Below are 24,372 nucleotides of genomic sequence, written 5' to 3'. Positions count from 1 at the left end.
GTTTGGCGCCGATAGCCGTCGATATTGTAAAGATATTATTAATTTTACCTAGTAATACTATACTGATAAAATTTAATTATCAGCGTCATATTTACAGTAATCAGATAAGTGGCGTTAAATTCAAGACGGTGGCATACATGAAGGTGTTATTTTCCATAATACCGTGAGACTGTGATTATACTCAGTATATGGTATAGTTGTTGCCTCGTTAAATTTGCATTTTTTTTATTAACGGTCAAAGTGTCATTAAGATGCGAGTAATTTTGTCAACGGGTATTTTAAGGTAAGAATCACCATCAACAAAATTAAAAAAAAGGAATTTCAAAAATGTATAGCAAGAGATATTACTGTAATCAGTACCTAATCTAGCTAAAGTAATTCAATCTAATTGAAATCAAATCAATTTACCTAATATTTAATCGGATTTAGTCAGACTTAAGAATACTTAGTGCTGAAATGGTTTTCATTTTTAGGGTTCCGTACCCAAAGGGTAAAACGGGACCCTATTACTAAGACTTCGCTGTCCGTCCGTCCGTCCGTCTGTCTGTCACCAGGCTGTATCTCACGAACCGTGATAGCTAGACAGTTGAAATTTTCACAGATGATGTATTTCTGTTGCCGCTATAACAACAAATACTAAAAACAGAATAAAATAAAGATTTAAATGGGGCTCCCATATAACAAACGTGATTTTTGACCAAAGTTAAGCAACGTCGGGACTGGTCAGTACCTGGATGGGTGACCGTTTTTTTTTCTTATTTTCCCTTTTTTTTTTGCATTATGGTACGGAACCCTTTGTGCGCGAGTCTGACTCGCACTTGCCTGGTTTTTCATTCACTTTTGCTTTCATCATTGCATTTTGCATCTTTTTTAGCTTATTAGTGGCCGTCTCAGGGTTCTCGGATAATAGTGTGCGAAGATTTAAAGATGGCTTTCTGTTCGGGACAGCATCTGCAGCATACCAGGTGGAAGGGGCTTGGAATGAAGATGGTATGCATTTGAAATTATTATCAGAAAAGTAATAATAAACACAGCTTTACACCCCAGAGAACTGCAGTTCAATCATTTCTGCTGAGAACTACAGGTCAATTGTTTCTTCAGAGAACTACAGTTCAATTGTTTCTTCAGAGAACTACAGTTCAATTATTTCTGCAATCAAATTTACTGACCAATCATCCTTTTTTTTACGAATTTTGGACTAAAATTTTTAATTTGTTCCAAAAAATCGGGCAGTCAAATTTATTAAAATGAGTACAACAAAGCTTTGCCTAGTTGGGTATTGTATTTCATGTGAATGTTGGCCTATACTCACTATATTATATCAGTAGGTACAGGTAGGTAGGTATAAACCAAAAAATTTCATTTGTTTTTTACCAGATTTTCTTCTGTCTCACTTATCAGAGGAAGCACTATGTTGAAAAATTTCCACACTCCATTTCTTTAAATAGGGCATTTGACTACCTAAATCAGTTCCTTTTTTTTTGAACTGTGAAAACCATAAAATGATGTGCCACTATGGAATTTATATGAAACACTAGCATAAGTGACATCACAAGCCAATTACCTACTCTTTATAGTTTTAGACAGGTTTTAAAATAGATATTGTGTCTAAAAATAACTGCTGTCTATGTTTCTATATTAATCTTCTGGTGCTTTATTTCTTGCATGGTGTAAAATAATTCGTTTTAAATACAGTCAAATACCATATTAGGTAAATATTGCAAGTGTTATATATTTTTGAAGCTAGCTTTCAATCTCACACCATTTACTCAGTCTTCTGGTTTTCTCTCTATCAACTGACACTTCTTAAACTTCTTTTTCTAATTTTCAGGTAAAGGCCAGTCCGTATGGGACCACCACTTCCACAGTGACCCGGAGCTATGGTCGGCGCCCGGAGACGTGGCCAGCGACTCATACCACAACTACAAGAGGGATGTGGAGATGCTGAGGGAGTTGGGGGTGGATGTTTACAGGTTTTCTATATCCTGGACTAGGGTATTGCCTGGAGGTGAGATAGTTTTAGGGTTCTGTACCCCAAAAGGAAAAAACCGGGCAAGTGCGAGTCGGACTCGCGCACGAAGGATTCAGTACAATAATGCAAAAAAAGGCAAAAAAAAAAGGTCACCCATCCAAGTACTGACCCCGCCCGACGTTGCTTAACTTCGGTCAAAAATCACGTTTGTTCTATGGGAGCCCCACTTAAATCTTTATTTTATTCTGTTTTTATTAGTATTTGTTATTATAGCGGCAACAGAAATACATCATCTGTGAAAATTTCAACTGTTTAGCTATCACGGTTCGTGAGATACAGCCTGGTGACAGACGGACGGACGAACGGATAGCAGAGTCTTAGTAATAGGGTCCCGTTTTACCCTTTGGGTACGGAACCCTAAAAGGATCACTCGTGCTTCTGTGTGTCTGTCTGTTTGCAGTCACAGTCTATTTTCTCGGAAACTACTGGAAGTTGAAATTTAGTACATATATGTAAATTAGTGACCCAAAGACAGACGTGTAACGTAAATAAATGAATTTAAACATGGGGGTGGGCGGTTGATCTCTCAATGAGAAAAATAAAAAATAAAGTTTTATAAACTATATTGTGTTATATGTCAAACGAAAGAGCTCATTATGAGAATTTCAAATATATATATTTTTTTATAATTTTGACGTATGTATATAGTTTCGAAGTTATTTAAGAAAATAGCCATAAAATGACCATTCCCCCCTTTATCTCCGAAATTACTGGGTCCAAAATTAAAAAAAAAATATACAAATTTTACCTTCCAATAAAATTATTATTATGTTTCCTATCCACATCGGATATCTTCATTGAGAGAGTAACGCGATCGTTGACCAATGATGCCGCTAGCGTCTATGTAGTCGCTCCGCCCCACGCCGTGACGTAGTTCCGCTTCCACTTCCTGCGAACCGTTGCTCGCTCCCCGCCACTCGCCACCGCCATGTCATTGTTGAGGAGAAGTCCCGTCGGCATAAAAGTAGCCTAGTAGCCTGCCAGGAAGGCATTACTCAGATATCCGATGTGGATAGGAAACATAATAATAATTTTATTGGAAGGTAAAATTTGTATATTATGTGTTCCGTACTCCACATCGGATATCTTCATTGAGACCTGTTTATTATCTCCTGGTGGCGAGTTAGCGGGCGCGCAAGCGATAGGGCTACACGTAGGTGCTTATCGCTGTCATAGAACTCAGAGAAAGAATAAATATGTATACACCATATTACAACCCATGAAATCACAGTGACTCGTTATAATGTGAATTACAGGAAATTGAGAATTGAAACTGTAATCTCAGGTTCGAATCTGACGTTAAACTGGTTTAAGAGGATTCTCATTCGAAATCGCATCCGATCCGCAGAATCTCGGCGAGTCAGCGAAAATATCGCTAAGTGAATAGCTTTCCAGCCAATTTAGTTATTAAGTACATCGTGGATCGAAAGCAATCGTAGGCGAGGCCGGCTTGGATGAGACTGTGGCTGAAAGAAATAAGCGAAGTGTCCCCTAACATTTTGTGTAATTCTCGCAAGGTGACGTACCCAGACTACCTACTTATACTGGGTCTATACTTTATTCCGGAGCTTCTAAGAGTCCAGTCGGTAAGACACGTTATCTGGTTTAGAGCCGAATTTCGGACACAAAATAATAGCGTTAAAGTTATCTATGTAATTGCCCGGGCTACAGTGTAGTAGAGTAAGGTCATTGACCCTGCGGCCTGATGCTAACAGCAAAAGTGCGGCAGCTATTCTATCGTACTTCTTCTAACGTACCTAACGTTGTAGGGCTATTTAAATTAGGGCAAGTAGATGTCTCGCGTCCCAAGCTGGTGCTTTGGGAGGCGCTGGTCTCGCTATTAATGGCGTTGGAAGAAGGCATAGTGTCCGATAGTGGTTCATACACAGCACTTGTGAGAGGCTTATGAACGAATATCGTTCTTAAAGCTAACATGGATAATAGAAATAGACGTCTGAGATAGCTCGCTACTTCACTGGATAGAGGTACCTGGCAGTTGATCTTATTTTTGATGCACCATAAAGACCGTTTCTACATTGTGGCCGTACATGCAGCCTAGACAAGGGGACGATCTAGGGGCTCCCGTTACTGTTTTCTATACAAACACAGTACCGGAATCGGGAATATCCGGTTCTTCCATATTAGTGAGACAGTGACAGTTGCGTTTCGTTCGCTACGTAGCGTTAGACCTTGGCATGTTATATGCATGCGCCAGTCACGCCAGTAGCGGACGTCACTCCTGATCCCGCCAGCTCGGTGTTGGAGCGTCCTATCTGACAGGAGCTACGCCTCATTCTTAAGGTCGTTGACTCGTAAGGGAGGGCGGTCTGACGTTGTGTTCACTAGGACCGCCAGTAAATTGCAAGCTTACCACAGCTACTTTAAGACTCCTTATCACGCCGTCGCAGTACACAGACTAGGCTGGGAGGTGGAGACATCCATGCCAAGTCTCACAGGCAGCTGTCAAAGGTCGTGGTAGCAGTTCAATGAGTCTGTTAAGAAATACCGTGGCACAGTGCGAGGGCTCTCGAAAGCGGAGGCCGGCCAACAAGGCGCCTGTCAGGCGAAGACAGTCTCGGCGGCTGCTGGGCGCAGCTGCCACTCGGGCGCGCAGTGACTTCTTGATAAACCGTCGCCCTCGGGGGTTGTACCGACCTGGCAAGTAGCAAGCAACCAGCGCGACCTGTAGACGATCTGCTGGCATCAGCAGTTTTTGCGACAACCGTAGTAACGGAAGGGATGTAGTGTCGCCGTCGTTTTATGTATACTGTACCGGTGCGGTTGTATGTTTACACTTCTGTCGTCAGCGCTGCAGATGCGGCCCGTTAACGGTTACTCTTCGCTGAGAGGGCCTTACCTCGTACATTGTCTACCAATATTGGAGATTGTAACGGACTGCTTGCATAAGATGAGGAAGAAAGTGGTGCGAGGCTTTCGGCAGCTCCGTGTTGCTGGGGACTGCGAAGGCTTCACCTTCCTCCATGAACTAAAGTTTGCGAATTTGAGACTGAACAGAAGGCATTGAGTCTCATTTCTGCGAGAAACTCTGCAGCAAGGCAGGCCTGTATGTCGCGAAAAAGAAAACTTTCAATCGGTGTGTTGTGCCGCGTGTCCCACGTGATGTCTAGGAGCGTGATGGTCTAATTCGCTTTATCCGAAGAGACACCCTATATCGAGTTAGTATAGGGCATCGAGTTAGTAGCATGCTTTTAAGGAAATCGAACTGATGAAATCAAGTCTAAAATCGATTTTGGCGCTTTGCGTAACAAAACTGTTTCGATAAAGTCGAATACAGACAGATGGAAACTGCTGGAGTCCTCCTGGCCCCTTTCTCTTAGCACCGGAAACTCAAGCTTGTTCAGGCGCAGCGGGTTTATTTGTCCCATTTTGTTTATTATGGCTTTTCGCACGAGTTCGTCTTTGTAAGACGGAACTTAAGCTGGAGAGCGCGAGCAAGCAGAGATAATTATGTGAAGTCTGCAGACCTTTTCGATGCCTTTCACCTCGGTTTCGAGCGGTCGCACAGGGCCTTGTCGCTAGCTGTTCTCCGGTTGGACCATTCCATGGCCTCGAGAAGTCGTAGGAATTTCGAAGCGACACAGCGAAGTCGATCAGCACCTTTATGAAACCCGGGAACACGACGTATTTTTCTCTGAGTATCGACATATCTTACCGCTTTCAACTCCGGGCAGTCGAGCCGCGCTAGGACGGGGCTCTTTACGACCTTGTCTGCCGTCGCCGGAGGATTCTTTAACCGAAACCAAGAGCTTAGCGGTCTGTTCGTGCTGTACCATACCATACCTATACCTGCACCATAGCTATAGGCGCCTGCGTACCTCAATGGAACCATGTGGACAGGACAAAACTGATACTGTGGCGCCCAGCGAGCAAGGGACGACATCGTCGTAGTTGCAGCATCGGTGGACAGCATCGGCGTGATTGTGGCAACCGCCGCCGCTCGGGAGGCGCCGGTGCGTGAAGCTAGGGGCGCCATCGTGTCGGCCGGCTCGGGGGGGGGGGGGGGCACCGGTGCCTGAGGCCGGGCGGCTCATGGCGGCCGCCACTGGTTCGGGAAGCGCTGGTGCGTGAGGCGAGGACCCATAGTGGCGGCCCGCTCTAGAAGCGTTGTCGCGTGAGGCGGGCGGCTCTATCGTGGCGGCCGCCGCCACCGGCTCGGGAGGCGCCGGTGCGTGCGGCGAGAGGCGCCATCGTGGCGGCCAGCTCGGGAGGCACCGGTGCATGAGGCGGTCGCCGTCTGGCTGGCTGGTCTGGGAGGCACTGCTGTGAGGCGAGAGGCGCCAGTGCGCAGGTGGTGGTGCCATCGTGGCGGGCGGCATCATCGTGGCGGGCAGCGCCATTGTGGCAGCCGCCGCCGCCGCGTCGATGCGTAATGCGAGAGGCGCCATCGTGGCGGCCAGCTCGGGGGGCAGGCGGCGTCATCGAGCGGGCGGCGCCATCATGGCGGCCACCGTCGCCAGGCTCAGGTGCGAGAGGCGCCGTCGTGGCGGCCAGCTCGACAGGCGCCGGTGCGCGTGACGGACGATACCGGCACGGGAGGCGCCGATGGCTAGGCTCGTAGCTGCACGCATCATCACGGCGACGCTGTTGCCCTCGGCGGTGCCATCGTGGTGGCCACCACCGGCGCGTAGGTCACCAGCGACGTCATGACGGGCGGCAACCAACGCGGCGACCGTCGCTGTACTCGTAGCATTTCCACTTACCTTCCTTCCGCTCGAGCAGTCGGGACGCAGAAGCGGTCCCCCTTCACCTTGGCGCGATCCACCCGCGATGCGCCCGCAGCTGCAGGAGCGGGCGTGTGACGTCTCGCAGAGCCACGCGGATCTCTCGGAGTCCCGCTGGACTGGAAGCGTCCGCACCGCAACTGCAGCAATAGGAGCGGGCGTCTCGCGGACTGGAGGCGTCCGCACCGTGACTGCAGCAACAGGAGCGGGCGTGTGACGTCTCTCGGAGTCCCGCGGACTGGAGGCGTCCGCACCGCGACTGCAGCAACAGGAGCGGGCGTGTGACGCCTCTCGGAGTCCCGCGGACTGGAGGCGTCCGCACCGCGACTGCAGCAACAGGAGCAGGCGGGTGACGTCTCTCGGAGTCCCGCGGACTGGAGGCGTCCGCACCGCGACTGCAGCAACAGGAGCGGGCGTGTGACGTCTCTCGGGGTCCCGCGGACTGGAGACGTCCGCACCGCGACTGCAGCAACAGGAGCGGGCGTGTGACGTCTCTCGGAGTCCCGCGGACTGGAGGCGTCCGCACCGCGACTGCAGCAACAGGAGCGGGCGTGTGACGTCTCTCGGAGTCCCGCGGACTGGAGGCGTCCGCACCGCGACTGCAGCAACAGGAGCGGGCGTGTGACGTCTCGCCGAGTCCTGCGGACTGGAGGCGTCCCCCGTGGCCCGCAGCGTCGCGGTGTCTCGGAGTCACCTTGGACGACAGCAGAAGACGCGGCGCGCGCGGGCGGGGGCGGGCGCCGGGGGACGGGCGCCCCGGTCGCGCCGCAACTAACAACACGAGGTACTCCCAGGCTACTGCCTGAGAACCCTCCTTTAGTGACGAAGTAACTTTAGAATATCTTAAACTGGCTCACCGGATGGTTCGAGACAATCCAAACCTCCTTATCAGCGAAGCGCGGCACCCGGCAGCAGCGCGCGCGGGCTGTCCGCCGCCGCGCCGCCCCCGCCGCCGCAGGCACGATGACCGCGCGTTCCCTCTCCGATGCGGAGCGACTTGTTACCGCTTGTTAACAAAAACCACTGACGCACTTCCTACTTCGATCTCGAAAATGCGAGTTAACGGTAACGATTTTAGCAGCATGGAATGTGAAAATTAATTTAGCAAGAAAAAAGTGGGTAGAATCGAAAAGCACCGTTCGATGACTTCGATCGCGAGACCGCCAAAAGACTAATAGTGGCGATCTCTGCCATATCTCACTATTTAATCGACCGAGCTTTGGATCGGAAATGTTAAAGCACCATGCTGCAAAAATATACGCAAAAAATATTTGCGGACCATCGGTCAGGACGGTCGACGAAACAATGACATGGCGGTGGCGAGTAGCGGGGAGCGAGCAACGGTTCGCAGGAAGTGGAAGCGGAACTACGTCACGGCGTGGGGCGGAGCGACTACATAGACGCTAGCGGCATCATTGGTCAACGATCGCGTTACTCTCTCAATGAAGATATCCGATGTGGAGTACGGAACACATAATACACATAATAGTTCTTTACCTATAATAGATGACAGGAAAACCTATTAGAAATGTGCAGTCAAGCGTGAGTCGGGCTTATGTACGGAACCCTAGAAACGCGAGTCCGACTCACACTTGGCCGGTTTCTTTTGGAACATAGTTGCATTTGCTTTGTTCTATTATTTATTTAATTTAGCAATTTAAAATAAGTCTCACGAAAGTTTAATATCGATAATTTAGCAATATTATTGATTCAAATACTGGCAAGTTTTCTTGCATGGTAGCTTAACTTAATATAGAAAACCAAAATTCAGTTATTTACAGTGGCGGATTTGCAGTCTTTGCCGCCCTAGGCCCCAGGCCCTGTAGCCGCCCCTTTCAAGGCACCCTTAATATTGACTACATTTTGAGTTATTTCTTGTTACCATCAGCGAATTTTTTGTCACAATTTGCCGCCCCTAAATATCTTGCCGCCCTAGGCCCGGGCCTTAGGGCAAATCCACCACTGGTTATTTACCATATTGTGAGAGTTAACCGTCTTTTCAGGTTTCAGCAGTATGAAAAACGAGCCAGGCCTCCAATACTACGACAGCCTAATAGACGAGCTACTGAAGCACAACATTCAGCCCATGGTCACAATGTACCACTTCGATCTACCCATGGTCCTTCAACATTTGGGGGGGTGGGCTAACCCCTACTCTATTGAGTGGTTTGAGGACTATGCTAGGGTATTGTTTGACCGATATGCTAGTAAGGTAATTGTTTCTAGTTAGCCGATTTGTCTGTATAGTGGCCAATATTGAAGCAAAAAGCCGAAAACCTTGAAAATGACTCCATTGATGACTTTTAGGGTGGTATTCCATGTCCAATATATTGGTCCAATGTGTAGTTTGTCTCACATTTTGCTTAATGAAAGAGTAAGACGAAATTGGACAAAGAAATTGGACAGGTGGAATATCACCCTATGCCAATATATGTATTTGTATGATGTTTGTATGTAATGGCTGGGCTGCCATCTTGAAATTCAATATAGTCATAATTTAAAGAATTGGAAACCCGGAAACCTGGGAAGAGACGCTAGGAGTGTCCCTTCTGTACCTAGTACTATTATTTATTCTGTGGTTAAATTGAATCTTTTTTTCAAGGTCAAATACTGGATCACCATAAACCAACCAAACTCTGTGTGTGAGGTGGAAAACTTTGAGAACCACCTTCCTAAAAGCACGAAGGGAGTAATGGATTACTTGTGCGCTAAACACGTACTTCTAGCGCACGCTAGAACGTACAGAATGTACGAGAAGGAGTATAAGAAGAAATATGGAGGTAAGTTTGTTATTGAAAACGCGCGCACCCGAGCTGCATACATCGCCTCTGTTAGTAGCTGGGTACTTCTTGCAGGGCTTGTAGTTTGTCAAATGCACAGACAAAACATCCTCCAGAAGTCCAGACTGAACATAGTCGCGCTACCTCCTCTGCCACGCATACGGTAATTTTACTCTGTTCGAGTCGAAAGTGTCTTTGTGTGACGTCCGTGTCTTTGAACGGACCAATCACGGCACGGGACTTCGCTCACCTCGTCCCGCGCACCCCCGCATTTTTGGCATCATCGGTTGCATGAAATAATTGCTCTAAACTCGGTCTTGAGGATTCCTAGTCTATGGTCAAATATAAGTCTTGGGCAGTCGTGTAAAAGTCTGTGACAACCCTACTGTGTTCTTGTGCGGTATCGGCGTGTACGCAAACATCAAAGGCGTCGGTCCACTGTTAATTTTTACACTGTGATATCATATTAACTCACACTTATAGACGGGTCTAACGCGAATTTTATTCAATTACCTTGATTTACCGACGTTTCGACACAGGTTTCACTCCCCCCTCACACACAGGTTTCACAGATTTCTCGGGCGTTAGACCCGTCTATAAATGTGAGTTAATATGTGTTCAAAACGTTGAAATTTCTTAGATGAGTTATTCGAATTTATGAATCGATGGCCCGTTGACATGACATATAGTTCGTTTTTTTAGCATTAGAAATAAGGTAAACAATCTTGATGTGTCTTTTAATTGAAGAACACATTTTAAAAATAAGTTTCGGCAAATATGTAACAATTATATGAATCTAATACGATCATTTGTATTCTTCAAAAGTGATAGTTCCAAATTTTTAAAAAGCGTTTTTCAATTAAAAGACATGTCAAGATCGCTTACCTTCTCTCAAGTTCTTTCTAATGCTAAAAAAACGAACTATAGCTAATTACACAAACGGGTCTACTGCGAAATAAGTGATATAATTTTTTTATAATTTCAGGGTCCGTCGGAATATCCATATCTGTGAACTGGGCGGAACCCGCCACCAACACCACTGAAAACGTGGAGGCTGCTGAAATATACAGAGAGTTCACGGTACGTATACTCTGTATCCAAATGGCAGAGACCGCTAGGAAAAAGAAGCGTTGGCAGGTAAAGAAAAAGATGGGCCGACGATATAATACAGGCGGCAGGAAGAGAATGGATGAGCGTCGCCATGGATAGAAGTAGATGGCTAAAGATGGAGGAGGCTTTTACCCAAAAAGGGACCGTGTAATTACATAGATTACTGAAAAGAAAAGAAAAAAGAAAAGAAGAGAAAACACGGGAAACAAAGCTTTATCCTCGTGCCGCCCACCATACAAAATTATAGCCAAGGAAATTAGAATTTTGTTGTATTTTCAATTGGGTTCATTTTCATTTGTTCGAAAATTTTACGAGACAAATGAAATGCTACCTACTTTCTTTTTAATTAAGGTTGACATTCCATCGAAACTGAGTGTACATCCTAATGTACATTGGGCGGCACGAGGTTAAAATAAAAATACTCTCTATCTTTAGGTATTTAAATAAAAGTAAACAAAATCTACCCTCAAATGGGTCCTTAAGCCAGTTGAGGCCTTATTGGGATCAGTCCTGCCGGTTTCCTCACGATAGTTTTCTTCACCGAAAAGCAACTTTTAAATATCAATGATATTTCGTATACAAGTTCCGAAAAAGTCATTGGTACGAGCCGGGGCTATTTTGACGTGATAACGTCTTATGAATCGATGAACACCGGTAGCATGCACGAAAAAGTGTCACGTTGTGGACAAATCTCCATGGTAAGTAGTAACGTTGTGGACAGATCTCCATGGTAAGTAGTAACGTTGTGGACAGATCTCCATGGTAAGTAGTAACGTTGTGGACAGATCTCCACGGTAATGTTACGGCCAAACTATGCAGTTTTTCACTAATGTTTTCTTATGACGTTATCACGCAAAATGATCGTCCGTAAACCGAATTGTAAAGTGACAATCATATTTTTACAAGCTTTTTCTCAAAAATGGACGGCAAAGTCGACTTTGCCATCTAAAAAATAGGTCGCGAAGCGCGGAGTTTATGGTCAGTCAAAAATTAAAAAGTTAAAAACATTGCAGTCTCGATTTTAGGACTATACAAATTCCATTATTTGTCGAGTTCAAACTTTTTAAAAGTTGTAATGGCCATATCAAATGAAGGCACAGGCCCATTAAACAGTCAAACAGATGATTAGTACCGCGACTATTTAGCTGTCTCAAATAGGTTGGCGTATTTTCGGCAGAAAAATACACTTCTATTTTTTTATTAAAAAAAATAAAAAGGCGGCAAGGGCTTTGTTCTGTGAAAATATATACGTAAGAATGTTGCTTTTGTAAAATATTTCTATGATATTTATATTTCTTGCACCATTTTTGAGAAAAGCACTATATATGACTCGGCTGGAAGGCTACTTGCTGGCTTCGGATTCAATTAAACGGACTCCCAAGGTCGTCCGTTTAAAACGAATCCTCAGCCTGCAAGTAGCTACTTCCGAGCCTCGACAATAATGTACTATTAATTACTTTCACCTGACCGTTGTCTGTTATCAAATCTTGCAAGTTAAATTTAATTCACTTCCCGGTTTCCGATTGAGCTGAAATTTTGCATACGTAAGTCGGGTGACAATGCAATATTATGTCATCGAGCTGATCTGATGATGGAGACCGGAGGTGGTCATAGGAACTATGTGATAAAACAACGAAACCTAATTGTGTTTGGGGCTTTTAGAATTGTCTCGATGAGTATTAGTTGCCTGTGGAAAGAAAATACAGTCAGCTATAAAGACTTGTACCAAAAATGAAATTTTTGCCAAATACTTTTATTTATGTTTGCAGTACGGCATGTACCTGAATCCGATCTGGTCGAAAAGTGGAGACTTTCCCAAACTGGTGAAGGATAGGGTGGCCAAGAAGAGCAAGGAACAGGGATTCGTCCGCTCCAGACTACCTTCGCTTACGAAAGACGACATCAAACTTATTAAAGGTATCGTTAAAGGGGCCCACTGATTAACAGTCCGCCGGACGGTATCGGCCTGTCAGTTGTTCGGAACTGTCAAAATTTTGTTCTAACTGACAGGCCGATACCGTCCGGCGAACTGTTAATCAGTGGGCCCCTTAACAAATAGGGGGTATTACTGCAACTGCTTCTGCCGCCAGAGTGCAGCACAAAGCTAGCTGGTTAACGGGCATTTCTAATTGAAGTTGTACCAATAATTTTTGTGTTAGAAATGGGAATTTTTATATTGTTTCTAATTCACAAAAGTTCCACAAAAGTGGCAAAAAATGTCACAATATACAGGGTGGAAAGATAAGTCGGGCCCTGGAGGGAAACTACCTTAAATCTTTAAGCTGGCTCATTTTACTTAAATGAGACATTCCTTTATTTTTAAATAGGAACAAAACTGCATTCAAAGTATTTTTCTTTTGTTCTTCAATTTGGCTTGTCTAAAAAAAATCTTAAGTACTAAATATTAGATTTTATGGATATTTTGTACGACAGACGAGTGTAAGACCTAATGTTTCTTGGAGAAATGTTACCATTAACATTAACTGTATCGATTTGTAGAATAAAATTGCGAACTTTTATTTTTTGGAATTTTTAGTTGGTTCGAGTCCCGGGCGAGGCAAGCGAGTTTTAGAAAATCTTTCAATGCAGTTATGTTTCTTTTGAAAAAATAAAGGAATGTTTCCTTTAAGTAAAATGAGCCAGCTTAAGGATTTAAGGTAGTTTCCCTCCAGGGCCCGACTTATCTTTCCACCCTGTATATTACATATATCGTTGTCTGAGTACCCACAACACAAGCCTTTTTGAGCTTACCGTGGGGCTTAGTCAATTTGTGTAAAACTGAAAAATGTCCTATAATATTTATTATTTATTTATTTAATAGGTTCAGCGGATTTCCTCGGCCTGAACCACTATACCACCTTCCTGACATCTCCGTCGAAGGGCGGCCACCCTGTGCCGTCGTTCGCTGATGACGTCAGCGTCGACCTCACTACCAAGGAAGAGTGGAAGCAGTCTCATAGTGCCTGGTTGAAGGCAAGTCTCTTTACACATTAAACAGGGTCATTTTTGGACCGTTAGCCATATTGTGCCAGGTGATTAGGCAGGTCATACTGAAGAACATTTTTTATTTTAAAAAATTTGGCCTTCCCATAGAAAAGATCGACATCCACTCGACCAAAATCTATGAAACGGCAAAAAAAATTTTTGTGATTTCGAAGTTGGCCCCATAGAAAAAGTTGTTCAGTGTGATCTACCTAATCACCTCGCACAATATGGCTAACGGTCCAAAAATAACCATGTATATCACTCATTTCGCTCAGTGGATCTGTGGACTATATTGTTCAAGAGTAAGTAGAGGGAAATGTCAATCAATCAGATACACGTTACAGAGCCATAAGTGCGACCAAGATGGCGAATCACGCGCTACGATCCCGCCATGTTTTCCCGACACCCTCCGAATTCTTCCGAACCGCTCCAAAACCTATTCGCATCGTCTCACTCGCTCACGCTTGGCCGGCTCATTCGAACCACTACACCTTCCTGACATCTCCGTTGAAGGGCGGCCACCCTGTGCCATCGTTCGCTGACTTTGGTAACGAGGTACCAAAGATGAGTGGAAGCAATCACATAGTGCCTGGGAACAGAGTATCCGACATATTTTCCAAGAGTGCCCATCTACTCGATATACTGGAGGCCCCCCGGAAGACCTGATAAAACTGAACGACGAAGCTATCAAGTGGATTAATTCTCTGGAGTTAGATTTATGATATCTCTGTATCTGTAAATATAATGCCATACGATTAAATAAAGTGCCTGGTTGAAGGCAAGTTTCTTTATCATTCATCGCAATTTGCGAAATTCGGTGTTCGCGGTAGACCCTCAGCCTGGGAAAAAAATCTTTCGTGCCTGTCAGGCTGTTAAAGGTCGGTTTATATCTAGAGTGGACGTGCCGTGACAGACAAAAATGATGATTTGACAAAAAACTTATTATAGGAATACCATACGGGCACTTAGCATGGTCACATAATAAATAATAGTACTAGGTACAGAAGACTCACTCTCTAACAAAACGCGTCTGTCACGATCAGCACAGATATGGCCGCTAGGTGGCGACAGCGCCACGCGCGGCTTATGGCAAACCCCAAAATTGGGGTCGAACGGATGTACTTTTAGCTACCTGTAGCAAAGCGACGAAATCGCGGAGTGAGCTACGCCTGGCATGGTGTTAGTTCATCGGTGTCACTCACGCGATTGGTGATGAGTTGGGATCACCAACTAGTTGGGTTAGACTGCACGATTGGCTCGATTTCGTGTGCGTGACACCGCTGTACTGGTCCCATTCTCAGTGCCCGTAAGGTCCGTCTTTACGAAGTAATATATCGTGACTACTTTGAAAAAAAACTCGTAATGTAACTTGTTCTGTCAATCAAAACAAAAATGTGGTAACTATGTATGGAACGCATGCAGAGTTACTGCGTTTTAACTTTGAGTAGCAGGGCGAAATATAAGATTTATTCAAAGTACTGGGGCTCAAACGCTACCGAGAGAAATAGTCATCTAATAAGATCCAGGTCCTTTTCCAGGGTATTTTGTCCCATTTCCAAGCTGTCTTCTTGTGTGACATACAAGGGCCAGGTCATCAGTATAAGCAAACTTCCGCGAGATGGTGTTAGGCAAGACACGACTCTACGATCGGTATTTTCAGACCTATGACAACTAATACTAGGCGGTATTGAGAGTGTTGAAAATCCGCTAGCATGTACCGCTCGGCAGCCACTGAGGTACTATCTATTGCTCTCGTGAAGACTAGGCCCGGGTCATGGTCACAGCTCCATCGATCTGATTTGAACGTTACTTTGCCTTTGTTATTTTACAAATTATACGTAAAATCGAAATCACCGAAAAAACCGGAAACCCGGTTTTGCTGTTTCCCAAAAACCGAAAAACCGGTTTTCTAAAATACGCACGGTTTTGTGACCCCTAAGCGTGGCGTCGGGCTCACAAGTGATTTGAGCAGCGTGCACTAAGGCCGCTCCTATACGTTTGCATTTGTTTAACATGCACGCCGCACGCCCCGCCCCGCTGCACGCCCAACTCGAGCGTCCACTCAGGCCTTACACTAGGGCTTCTTCGATAGCTGTCTGTATTTCATAAACCGCATAGTTCTGCGTGGTTCTAATATGAGCTTATTTTACAGAGCGCCCCCTACGGGCTGTACAAAGCTTGCCTGCACCTCAACAAGCGTTACGACTACCCTACCATCTTCATCACAGAAAACGGCTGGTCTACCGACAAGGGTCTCCAGGTAAACTCCTCATTTTAGGCCACTTGCACCATTGCACTAACCCGGGGTTAAGCCACAGAATAACTAATAGTACCTACTACCGTTCAGAAAATTCACTCCTTCACAAAAGTCAGATTTAGGTATAAAATTATACATATACTCGCCGCTTGCAACAAAATTGAAACTTATAACCGCGAACGAACCGTGAATCTCCTTTGCGCGAGCGCCACGTGACACGACGATCGTGCGGTCGAGCGGCAGCCCGCTGCCATACGCCTGCCCTGCCCGGGAGGACGCGCGCCAAATGTACCTAAACTGCGTAGTGACACCTCCCGGGTTAAGCGGTTTATTATTTTGGATATTTTAAAATGAAATAAGTTATTCTTATTCTTGTTGTAATAACTTTGCCCCCTTGTAGAACGAATAAGTATTTCGCTCATTTTTGCCTCAGGATCCAAGTCGCTCTGAGTACATCCAGCAGTACCTTAAGGCGCTGTTGTTCGCCATAGAGGACGGGACAGAAGTGCTCGGCTATATATACTGGAGTCTCATGGACAACGTGGAATGGATGGCTGGGACCAGGTAAGACAGTGTTCCCAAATGGCCTTATTCAAGGCTCATTACATCCAGCAGTACCTTAAGGGGCTACCCCACGCCAATGACCTTCGATCTGAATCCCTTAGTTTTCTAATGATTTTTGTAGCTTATATTAACAGCAATGGCTTTAAGCAATATATTATCCCATATTTACTTCAAATTTCATTGTCTTCGAGATGTTTGGCATCAAAGTTGAACAATTTTAGGCTAAAAAACTGGTTTTCTGGCCATAACTTTTGTGTTAATTAAGTAGTTTAAATTTAAAACCCTAGACACGTTTTTCGAGACGTCAAAGACGAACCCAAATATGTAGATTTCCTACATCGTTCACAACAGCAAAGATACGAAAAAAGTGCTTTTTAGGCAACGTTTAAAAAATTCATAAAAAAATAAGTATTCATTTCTTTCAAAATCCGGTAAACAAAACCGGAAATAATAGATTGAAGAATCGATAACCGTTGTCTTATAATTCTATCTGTAGTGTAAAAAAAGGAGATACGATTCAAAATTTGTCAAAAATCGATGAAGACCTCGGGTAGCCCCTTAAGGCGCTGTTGTTAGCCATAAGAGACGGGACAGAAGCGCTAGGTTATATATACTGGAGTCTCATGGACAACGTGGAATGGATGGCTGGGACCAGGTAATGAAACTGATCAATTTACGTACCTACAACATCTGGGACACCGACCTTTGCTTAAAAAACATATTATAAAAACTATAAAATGCGCGTTTTCCCAGAGATACTGAAAATACTACCTAGCTATACTGAAAATCGTAATTCAAGACCAAAACAAATAAGACAATGTTGCTACTTTTTACTAGCGCGTCTTGTAATTATGTAAAAATAGGTAAATAAAAAAGTACTTTTTTAAATCGTAGGAGTAAAATCACCAATAAATAAATTGTCTTAGCGTGTTTATTTATAAAAAGGAATTTACTATTTTACAAACGAATCGTCCTATACCTTTCTAATGTATGGCACCATCCCTTTGGGCTATTTAGGGTTGTCAAAATTCAAGTCATTATCTTATCTGTGGTCGTGCACGCAAAAGGACGTCAAGTGGTGCCAACCCTAATAATTGCTCGGAGCAATGCTGAGCCGAACGGAGCTGAGTATGCCCGAAAGGAGAAGTGTGACCCCACTGACAGAACGAGAGTTATTTCACAGTCGACATCTAGCGTCGAGTAGCGGAATTTATCAGTGTGTGTGGTCGTCGTAGCAGCACTCTTAAAAGAGGCCTTGGCTAAGTTTTTTTTTATCTATATGCTGGTTGCATAAAGTCTATGTAAATGGAGGGCAGGTAACATGAGTTTTGGCATAGAGAAAAAACCGGGCAAGTGCGACTCGGACTCGCGCACGAAGGGTTCCGTACCATAAAGCAAAAAAAAGGCAAAAAAAGGTCACCCATCCAAGTATTGACCACGCCCGACGTTGCTTAACTTCGGTCAAAAATCACGTTTGGTGTATGGGAGCCTCACTTAAATCTTTATTTTATTCTGTTTTTAGTATTTGTTGTTATGGCGGCAACAGAAATACATCATCTGTGAAAATTTCAACTGTCTAGCTATCACGGTTCGTGAGATACAGCCTGGTGACAGACGGACGGACGGACGGACAGCAGTCTTAGTAATAGGGTCCCGTTTTACCCTTTGGGTACGGAACCCTAAAAATACATCGAGTGCTCACTCCATACTTCAGTTTTAGATCCAAAAAGAGTATTATTATTTTCGCAGTCGACATCTAGAATCGAGTAGCGAAATTATCAGGCCCCCTAGCCAAGGTTACAATCGCTATCGCTTCGACAACGAAAAGCATTATGTATCTCTATCACTCTTCCCCATTAGTGTGACAGTGACAGTTGCGTTTCGATCGCTACGGAGCGTTAGCGATTGGCATCTTGGCTACGCGGCCAGTACTGCTACTGGACAATAGATGTAGCACCGACCGAAAAGTCTAATGCTCAACAATTTTCAGCTAATGTTATAACCGGATTAACCGGCACTCTATTTTCAACTCCTTCTGCTTTTATTATTAATTGTAAATTGTTGTTCAATACAATTGTCATGAGTCGCGACACTAGAGAATTCTAGTATCAAGTAGCGGTACTGATAATTCCGCTACTCGACGCTAGATGTCGACTGCGAAAATAATAGTCGTTTTGGTACCAAAACTGATATATGGAATGAGCACTATTCTTAGGGCCCCCCCACATCTAGCGTCTTTCGAGCGTCGGCGTCTGTCGGCGTCTGGTCAGCGCTATGGAAAATGACGTCGTTGCGCAATTGCGTCGACGTTGCGTCGAGCAGCGGCCATAGAGTTGTAGACGCCGACGCTCGAAAGACGCTAGATGTGTGGGGGGGGGGGGGGGGCTTAGTATTTCTCTATGTCCTGGCGAGGGGCATTTATTTGTGTGTATTATGTATATCGTCGCCTAGTATCCACAACACACCTTATTGATGTTACTATGACTAGGTCGATTTGTGTAAGATTGTTCCAAAATATTTATTTATTTGGCCTTTTTTAATGTGACTGTTAATTTGATTCTGACTGTACTTTGCATTATTACTTGTTCAGGTTATGGTTATTTGTTTGTGTACTGATAAATAATATTATATTTAAAAGGAAAGCGAACTCCCGCTCCATACTAAACGTATTTAGTTATTCTCTATTTTGTTCTGTGGATTGGACATTAGTCACATTAGGGAAAAAAAATATGAATTACGCATTAGCTATCTGTCTGTTTCAATTACTTATCATAAAAGTTACGAGCGAGAAAATTAGGAATAAAAACCGGACAAGTGCGAGTCGGACTCGCCCACCGAGGGTTCCGTACTTTTTAGTATTTGTTGTTATAGCGGCAACAGAAATACATCATCTGTGAAAATTTCAACTGTCACGGTTCGTGAGATACAGCCTGGTGACAGACGGACGGACAGCGGAGTCTTAGTAATAGGGTCCCGTTTTTACCCTTTGGGTACGGAACCCAAATAATAGGGTCCCGTTTTACCCTTTGGGTACGGAACCCAAAAAAATAGCAAAGAGACATAGATTGTGGTTATATTAATCTTATTATAAACTAGCGCCCCGCCCCGGCTTCCCACGGGTTACGCAAAACCTTAACAAATTATACACATAAACCTAAACCTTCCTTAAGAATGGGCATGAAAATCCGTTCAGTAGTTTTGAGTTTATCACGAACATACATACAAACAAACAGACAGACGCGGTGCGGGACTTTGTTTTATAAGGTGTAGTAATATACTTAGATCAAATTGTATATAAATATTTTCTATAAAATTAATATACAGAGAGGAAGTGGTGACATTTTTATAGAGCGCGGTAGTCCGTATTCCTCTTAACCATTTGGACGCCAATGACCGATATATCCGCAATTCCGCACCGCGGATTCAACGCCAAAGACTGATTAATCGGTCACAAAAAATCACAGAGCAACATATACCTACGTGCATATGCATAAAGTTCAATTTCGGTTTTGACTCTTTGGTGAATGGTGACTGACGTGGCGTCCGAGTGACAGCTTTTGTGTTTGACACGGCGTCGAGAATTGTACAGTCAGCAGCAATAGTTGCTAAGCGGGCGAGGTGTTCAAAATAATCTTGACACGACTTTATTGTTAAGAGAATAAGATTGCGTCAAGGTAATTATGAACACCTCGCCCGCTTAGCAACTTTTGCTGTACAGTCGTACCTAAAAATAAACAAGACATTATTATAAACCAAAGTTTTATATTTTCAGTGAACGTTTCGGTCTCTACGAAGTAGATTTCGACTCGCCGGAGCGAACGCGGACGGCGCGGCAGTCCGCGCTGGTATACAAGAGAATCATACAAAAGAGGGTCGTCGAGGAGGGTTGGAAGCCGAACAACTTGAAGATTACTGTTAGCAAAGTGAAAACTGAATTGTAAACTATTAGGCCAAGCAATTGGGTATTTGACTACTAGTCAAATCAGTTTCTTTTTCGAACTGTCAAAACGATTCTGCTACTAAGGAATTTATATGAAACAGTAGCATGTGACGTCACAATCAAATCGCCTACTCTTTATAGTTTTATACGGGTTTTAAAATATATTTTTTTTATTAATCTTCTTTCTGGTTCTTTATTTCATGCATGGTGTAAAATAATGTATTTTTAATATAGTACAATACCCTATAAAGAAGGGATAGAGGGAACTTGACTAAATTAAACTTGTAGCAAATTTTATCAGCTTTCGGTATGTCGCTAAGACGCAAAGTTTCCAAGATATAAGTGAAAAACCGAAAAATGGGACGTTCTTACCCCCCCCCTCGGCCCCGACTCAAGGGCCGGGGACTTTCGATATGTTCACCTCCGTTCATGTACTAGTCCGAACAAAGTTACAGACTCCAAAATTGTGTTCTGAGCATTTCACTGTATAACTTTTTTTGAGCATTCCTTGCCTGACCTATGCAGGGTGGCAAAAGAAAACTGCGTTCCCGTTGCCAGGCAGGTTTTGGGATTATACTGAGCAACTTTTACTATGCGACTAACCTCGAAATCGCGAAAAAAAATTAGGCTGTTTCACATATTTTGGCTGGTCCATTATCTAAGGGAGGGTAATTTATTTTTCGTGATTTCGGTGTTGGTCGCATAGTAAAAGTTGCTCAGTATAATCCCAAACCTCCCTGGCAACGGGAATGCAGTAATTTTTTAGGCAACGTGTGTAGGTGTACCACTTATCCAGACATTTAGGTACAGTTTTGGACCAAGGTCTCGAAGGGGAAGAAAGCATCTAAAACCGAATTTAATTATAAGCAGACATACAGTCTGACAAAAAGGGCAAAAAATAAAAAGTAGCAATACTGTAGTGTCGTCCCGTTTTTTATAAAGATTGATTTTAAAGGGACGACACTACAGTATTGCCATTTTTTAATTTCTACTCTTTTTGTCAGACTATATTTTTTCAAGCTGTATATTTCTCATCATAAAACTGCGAAAATGTACTGTGTAGCTATTTTTATTTTCCCTTTATCCAACCCACTAGCTGTAAGTACCTACTATAGTTCCCATCCTACACTTATTTTTTAGGGTTCCGTACTAGTACTACAAAGGTAGGAATACGCATACGGTAGAAATATTCGCTGTCCTCGAGTGGAATCTCGGTAGTTCAGTTGCAAGAGCGATGGGCTAGTGATCCAGTGTCGCGAGTTCGAACCTCACTTGAGACCGAATTTTTCCACATGTTTAAACTATACCAAAGACATTTGTAACTTCGTATAAGATGAATAAAGTGTAAGGAAAAAACGTGCCTCGTAAATCAAGAAAAAGTCATTCTCGGATAGATGGCGGCACACACCTTTGGCCTATGCCCAGCTAGATGGCGTGACGGTGACGACACCGTTTCATATTTAACAACTTTAACACATAGATATCAGTGAATGAACATGGGTCAAAATGATATAAAAATAATAAAATCATTTATCGATATATATTCATTTTTTTGATAATTTTATACGTGTTTATTTTGAGTTATAGTCGCGTGTCGATAGATGGCAGTAAATTTACAGTGACTACAACATTTACTATGACAGGACGCCTCTATACTATCTATTCTTTTTGACTATACCAAATTATACGAACAGGGGACCGATTTTTGAAATTCGACCACTCGATTTCGTGTATTTCGTTAAATGATATATCCACTACTAGGCGTTTAAATTCTACTAATAGAATTGAAATCGAGTGGTCAATACCACTAGATTCCAAATTACGATCGCTCGTATTTCAAAAATTAGCATTTCGCCGTTTTCCGCTGATTTTCGAGTGACGAAATCGGCCGATCGAAATTCAAAAATCGAGCCCCTGATCTGCCGAGATATAATTTCATTGTTTTTACCTTAAATATAAACAATAACAATTATATCGCGATAGACCCGTTCGTATAATTAAATATGTGTTCAAAACGAGAGTTTTAAGTGTTGAATTATTCCATTTTTAATTTTATCTATTTCTAACTTTTTTTTATTCACCAGTGAGCGATTCGGTCTCTATGAAGTGGATTTCGATTTCGAAGAAAAATACCGTACGGCGAGACAATCCGCCCAAGTCTACAAGAGAATCATACAAAAAAGGGTCGTCGATGAAGGGTGGCTACCTAAGAAATTGAAAATGAACCCTACTGGTATGGAAACTGGGGTTATAACATTTGTTTATTTATCGTTAAGCAACTTTGTATTCCCAAGAAACCCAAGAATCGTGTCTAAGTGGTATGTATTGGTTATTAAAGGTGTAGGTTGTGTTTTATTTACATATGTAAGTCTGTATATATATAGAACACTTCAATCATTTTTTGAATGAATTTGGCGATAATACCCGCAACACAAGCCTTATTGAGCTTAATTTGGTAGCTGTACTATTATGAAATTGTATTCGTGGAATATTGTTCATAAGTTTTTTTTTATTGTGCTGCAAAAAGCATTTAGCAGTAATTTTTTACCAGTAAGTACATATAATCTATACATATATATTTTTTATATTTTGGAAAACGTTAATAAATCATTAAAAATATATACTTTGTTTAATTTTGGGCTAATGAATCTTATACCTAACTACATCTTACATCTTATAAAACAAAGTCCCTCGCCGTGTCTGTCTGTTTGTGTGTACATATGTATATTCGCTATAAACTTAAAAACTACTGAACGGATTTTCATGCGGTTTTCACCAATCAATAGAGTTATTCTTGGGGGTAGGTTTAAGTGTGAAATCTGTTAAGATGTTGTGTAACCCGTGCAAAGCGGGGGTGCGTCGCTAGTCTATGATAACTGACAAGCACAAACCAAACATTTAAATTGTATATCTTACTACACGTTGGCGTGAGATTCAAATTCAATAAAGATTAGTTGTAGCACTATTTATTTATTCTGTGGTTATAGCACAGAATAAATAATAGTACTACCGTACAGAAAGGAAACTTCATTTTTCAAATCATACTATCCCTTTGGGGCTGTCCATAAGTTACGTCATCGATTTTTGACCCCCCCTATAATCATCCAAAAATCATGCTTCAAATGACCCCATTTCCTCCTACTTCATGCTACCGTCATCCAACGTCCAGACCCCCCCTCCTAATTTGAAATGACGTAATTTATGAATAGCCCCTTTCTAATATATGGCTATTTAGGGTTGTCAAAATTCAAGTGATTATCTTATCTGTGGTCGTGCACGCAAAAGGAAATCAAGTGGTGCCAACCCTAATAATTGCTCGGAGCAATGCTGAGCCGAGTTTGGCCGAAGTCAGGAGTTTCGCACCCCTGGTTGTAGTTTAACACAAGGCCATCTATTGGTTTTCCGTAGAACTACGAAATAAAAGTTTGAAGCAACTACCTGCTACAAAAGCGTTATCTAGATTGTGCTACCCCCCAACAGATGACGCTCTATGATGTTGAGTGTATACAGCTATTCCGCAAAAGATGGCGGTAAAAATAAAACATGCAGTCCTATTCCACGGAAGATGGCGCTAGTAGTAATCAATTGTGGTGAAGTCTTATTGAGATGGATAATTTTATTCGTCTACGTCTACCCAATAATTTTGCAAATAATAAGAACGTGTGACATGTAGTTATCATTTTGTCATCAAACTGTTAGTTCGAATTGGTATCCTGTAGTGAAGGTGAATGAAAGGTGAACTGAAGAACAACCGGACAGACATTTTGGCCAAGCAGAAAGCGCATGATCTTAAGACCTCATCAACGTAGACACTAGTGCCACTGCTAAATAATCGTGATTATTTTAAAGACAAGTATTTTTAAATGGGGGCCGCTACGTACTGTATTCTGTATTTCAGTGCCTTTTGAATACATCAACATCAAACTAGTTTTTATGTGATTCATCAATCTATGCGTCCAAAG

The 24,372-nt window shown here is 43.2% G+C and overlaps 1 protein-coding gene across 1 annotated transcript; it reads left to right on the top strand.

The window, feature by feature from the left end:
* Nucleotides 1-12: 12 nt before the first annotated feature.
* On the top strand, nt 13-21,366 carry LOC134675269 (myrosinase 1-like). The gene is made up of 11 exons (XM_063533489.1): nt 13-283; nt 875-990; nt 1,832-2,008; nt 8,778-8,986; nt 9,377-9,554; nt 10,540-10,634; nt 12,434-12,581; nt 13,486-13,637; nt 15,802-15,909; nt 16,340-16,470; nt 20,243-21,366. The coding sequence occupies exons 1-11, from the start codon at nt 252-254 to the stop codon at nt 20,409-20,411; spliced, it is 1,515 nt and encodes a 504-aa protein (XP_063389559.1). The 5' UTR covers nt 13-251; the 3' UTR covers nt 20,412-21,366.
* The last annotated feature ends 3,006 nt before the right edge of the window (nt 21,367-24,372 follow it).

The sequence above is a fragment of the Cydia fagiglandana genome, chromosome 21, assembly GCF_963556715.1.
Source record: "Cydia fagiglandana chromosome 21, ilCydFagi1.1, whole genome shotgun sequence".
Lineage (NCBI taxonomy): Eukaryota > Metazoa > Arthropoda > Insecta > Lepidoptera > Tortricidae > Cydia > Cydia fagiglandana.
This window is presented reverse-complemented; position numbering and strand designations above follow the sequence as displayed.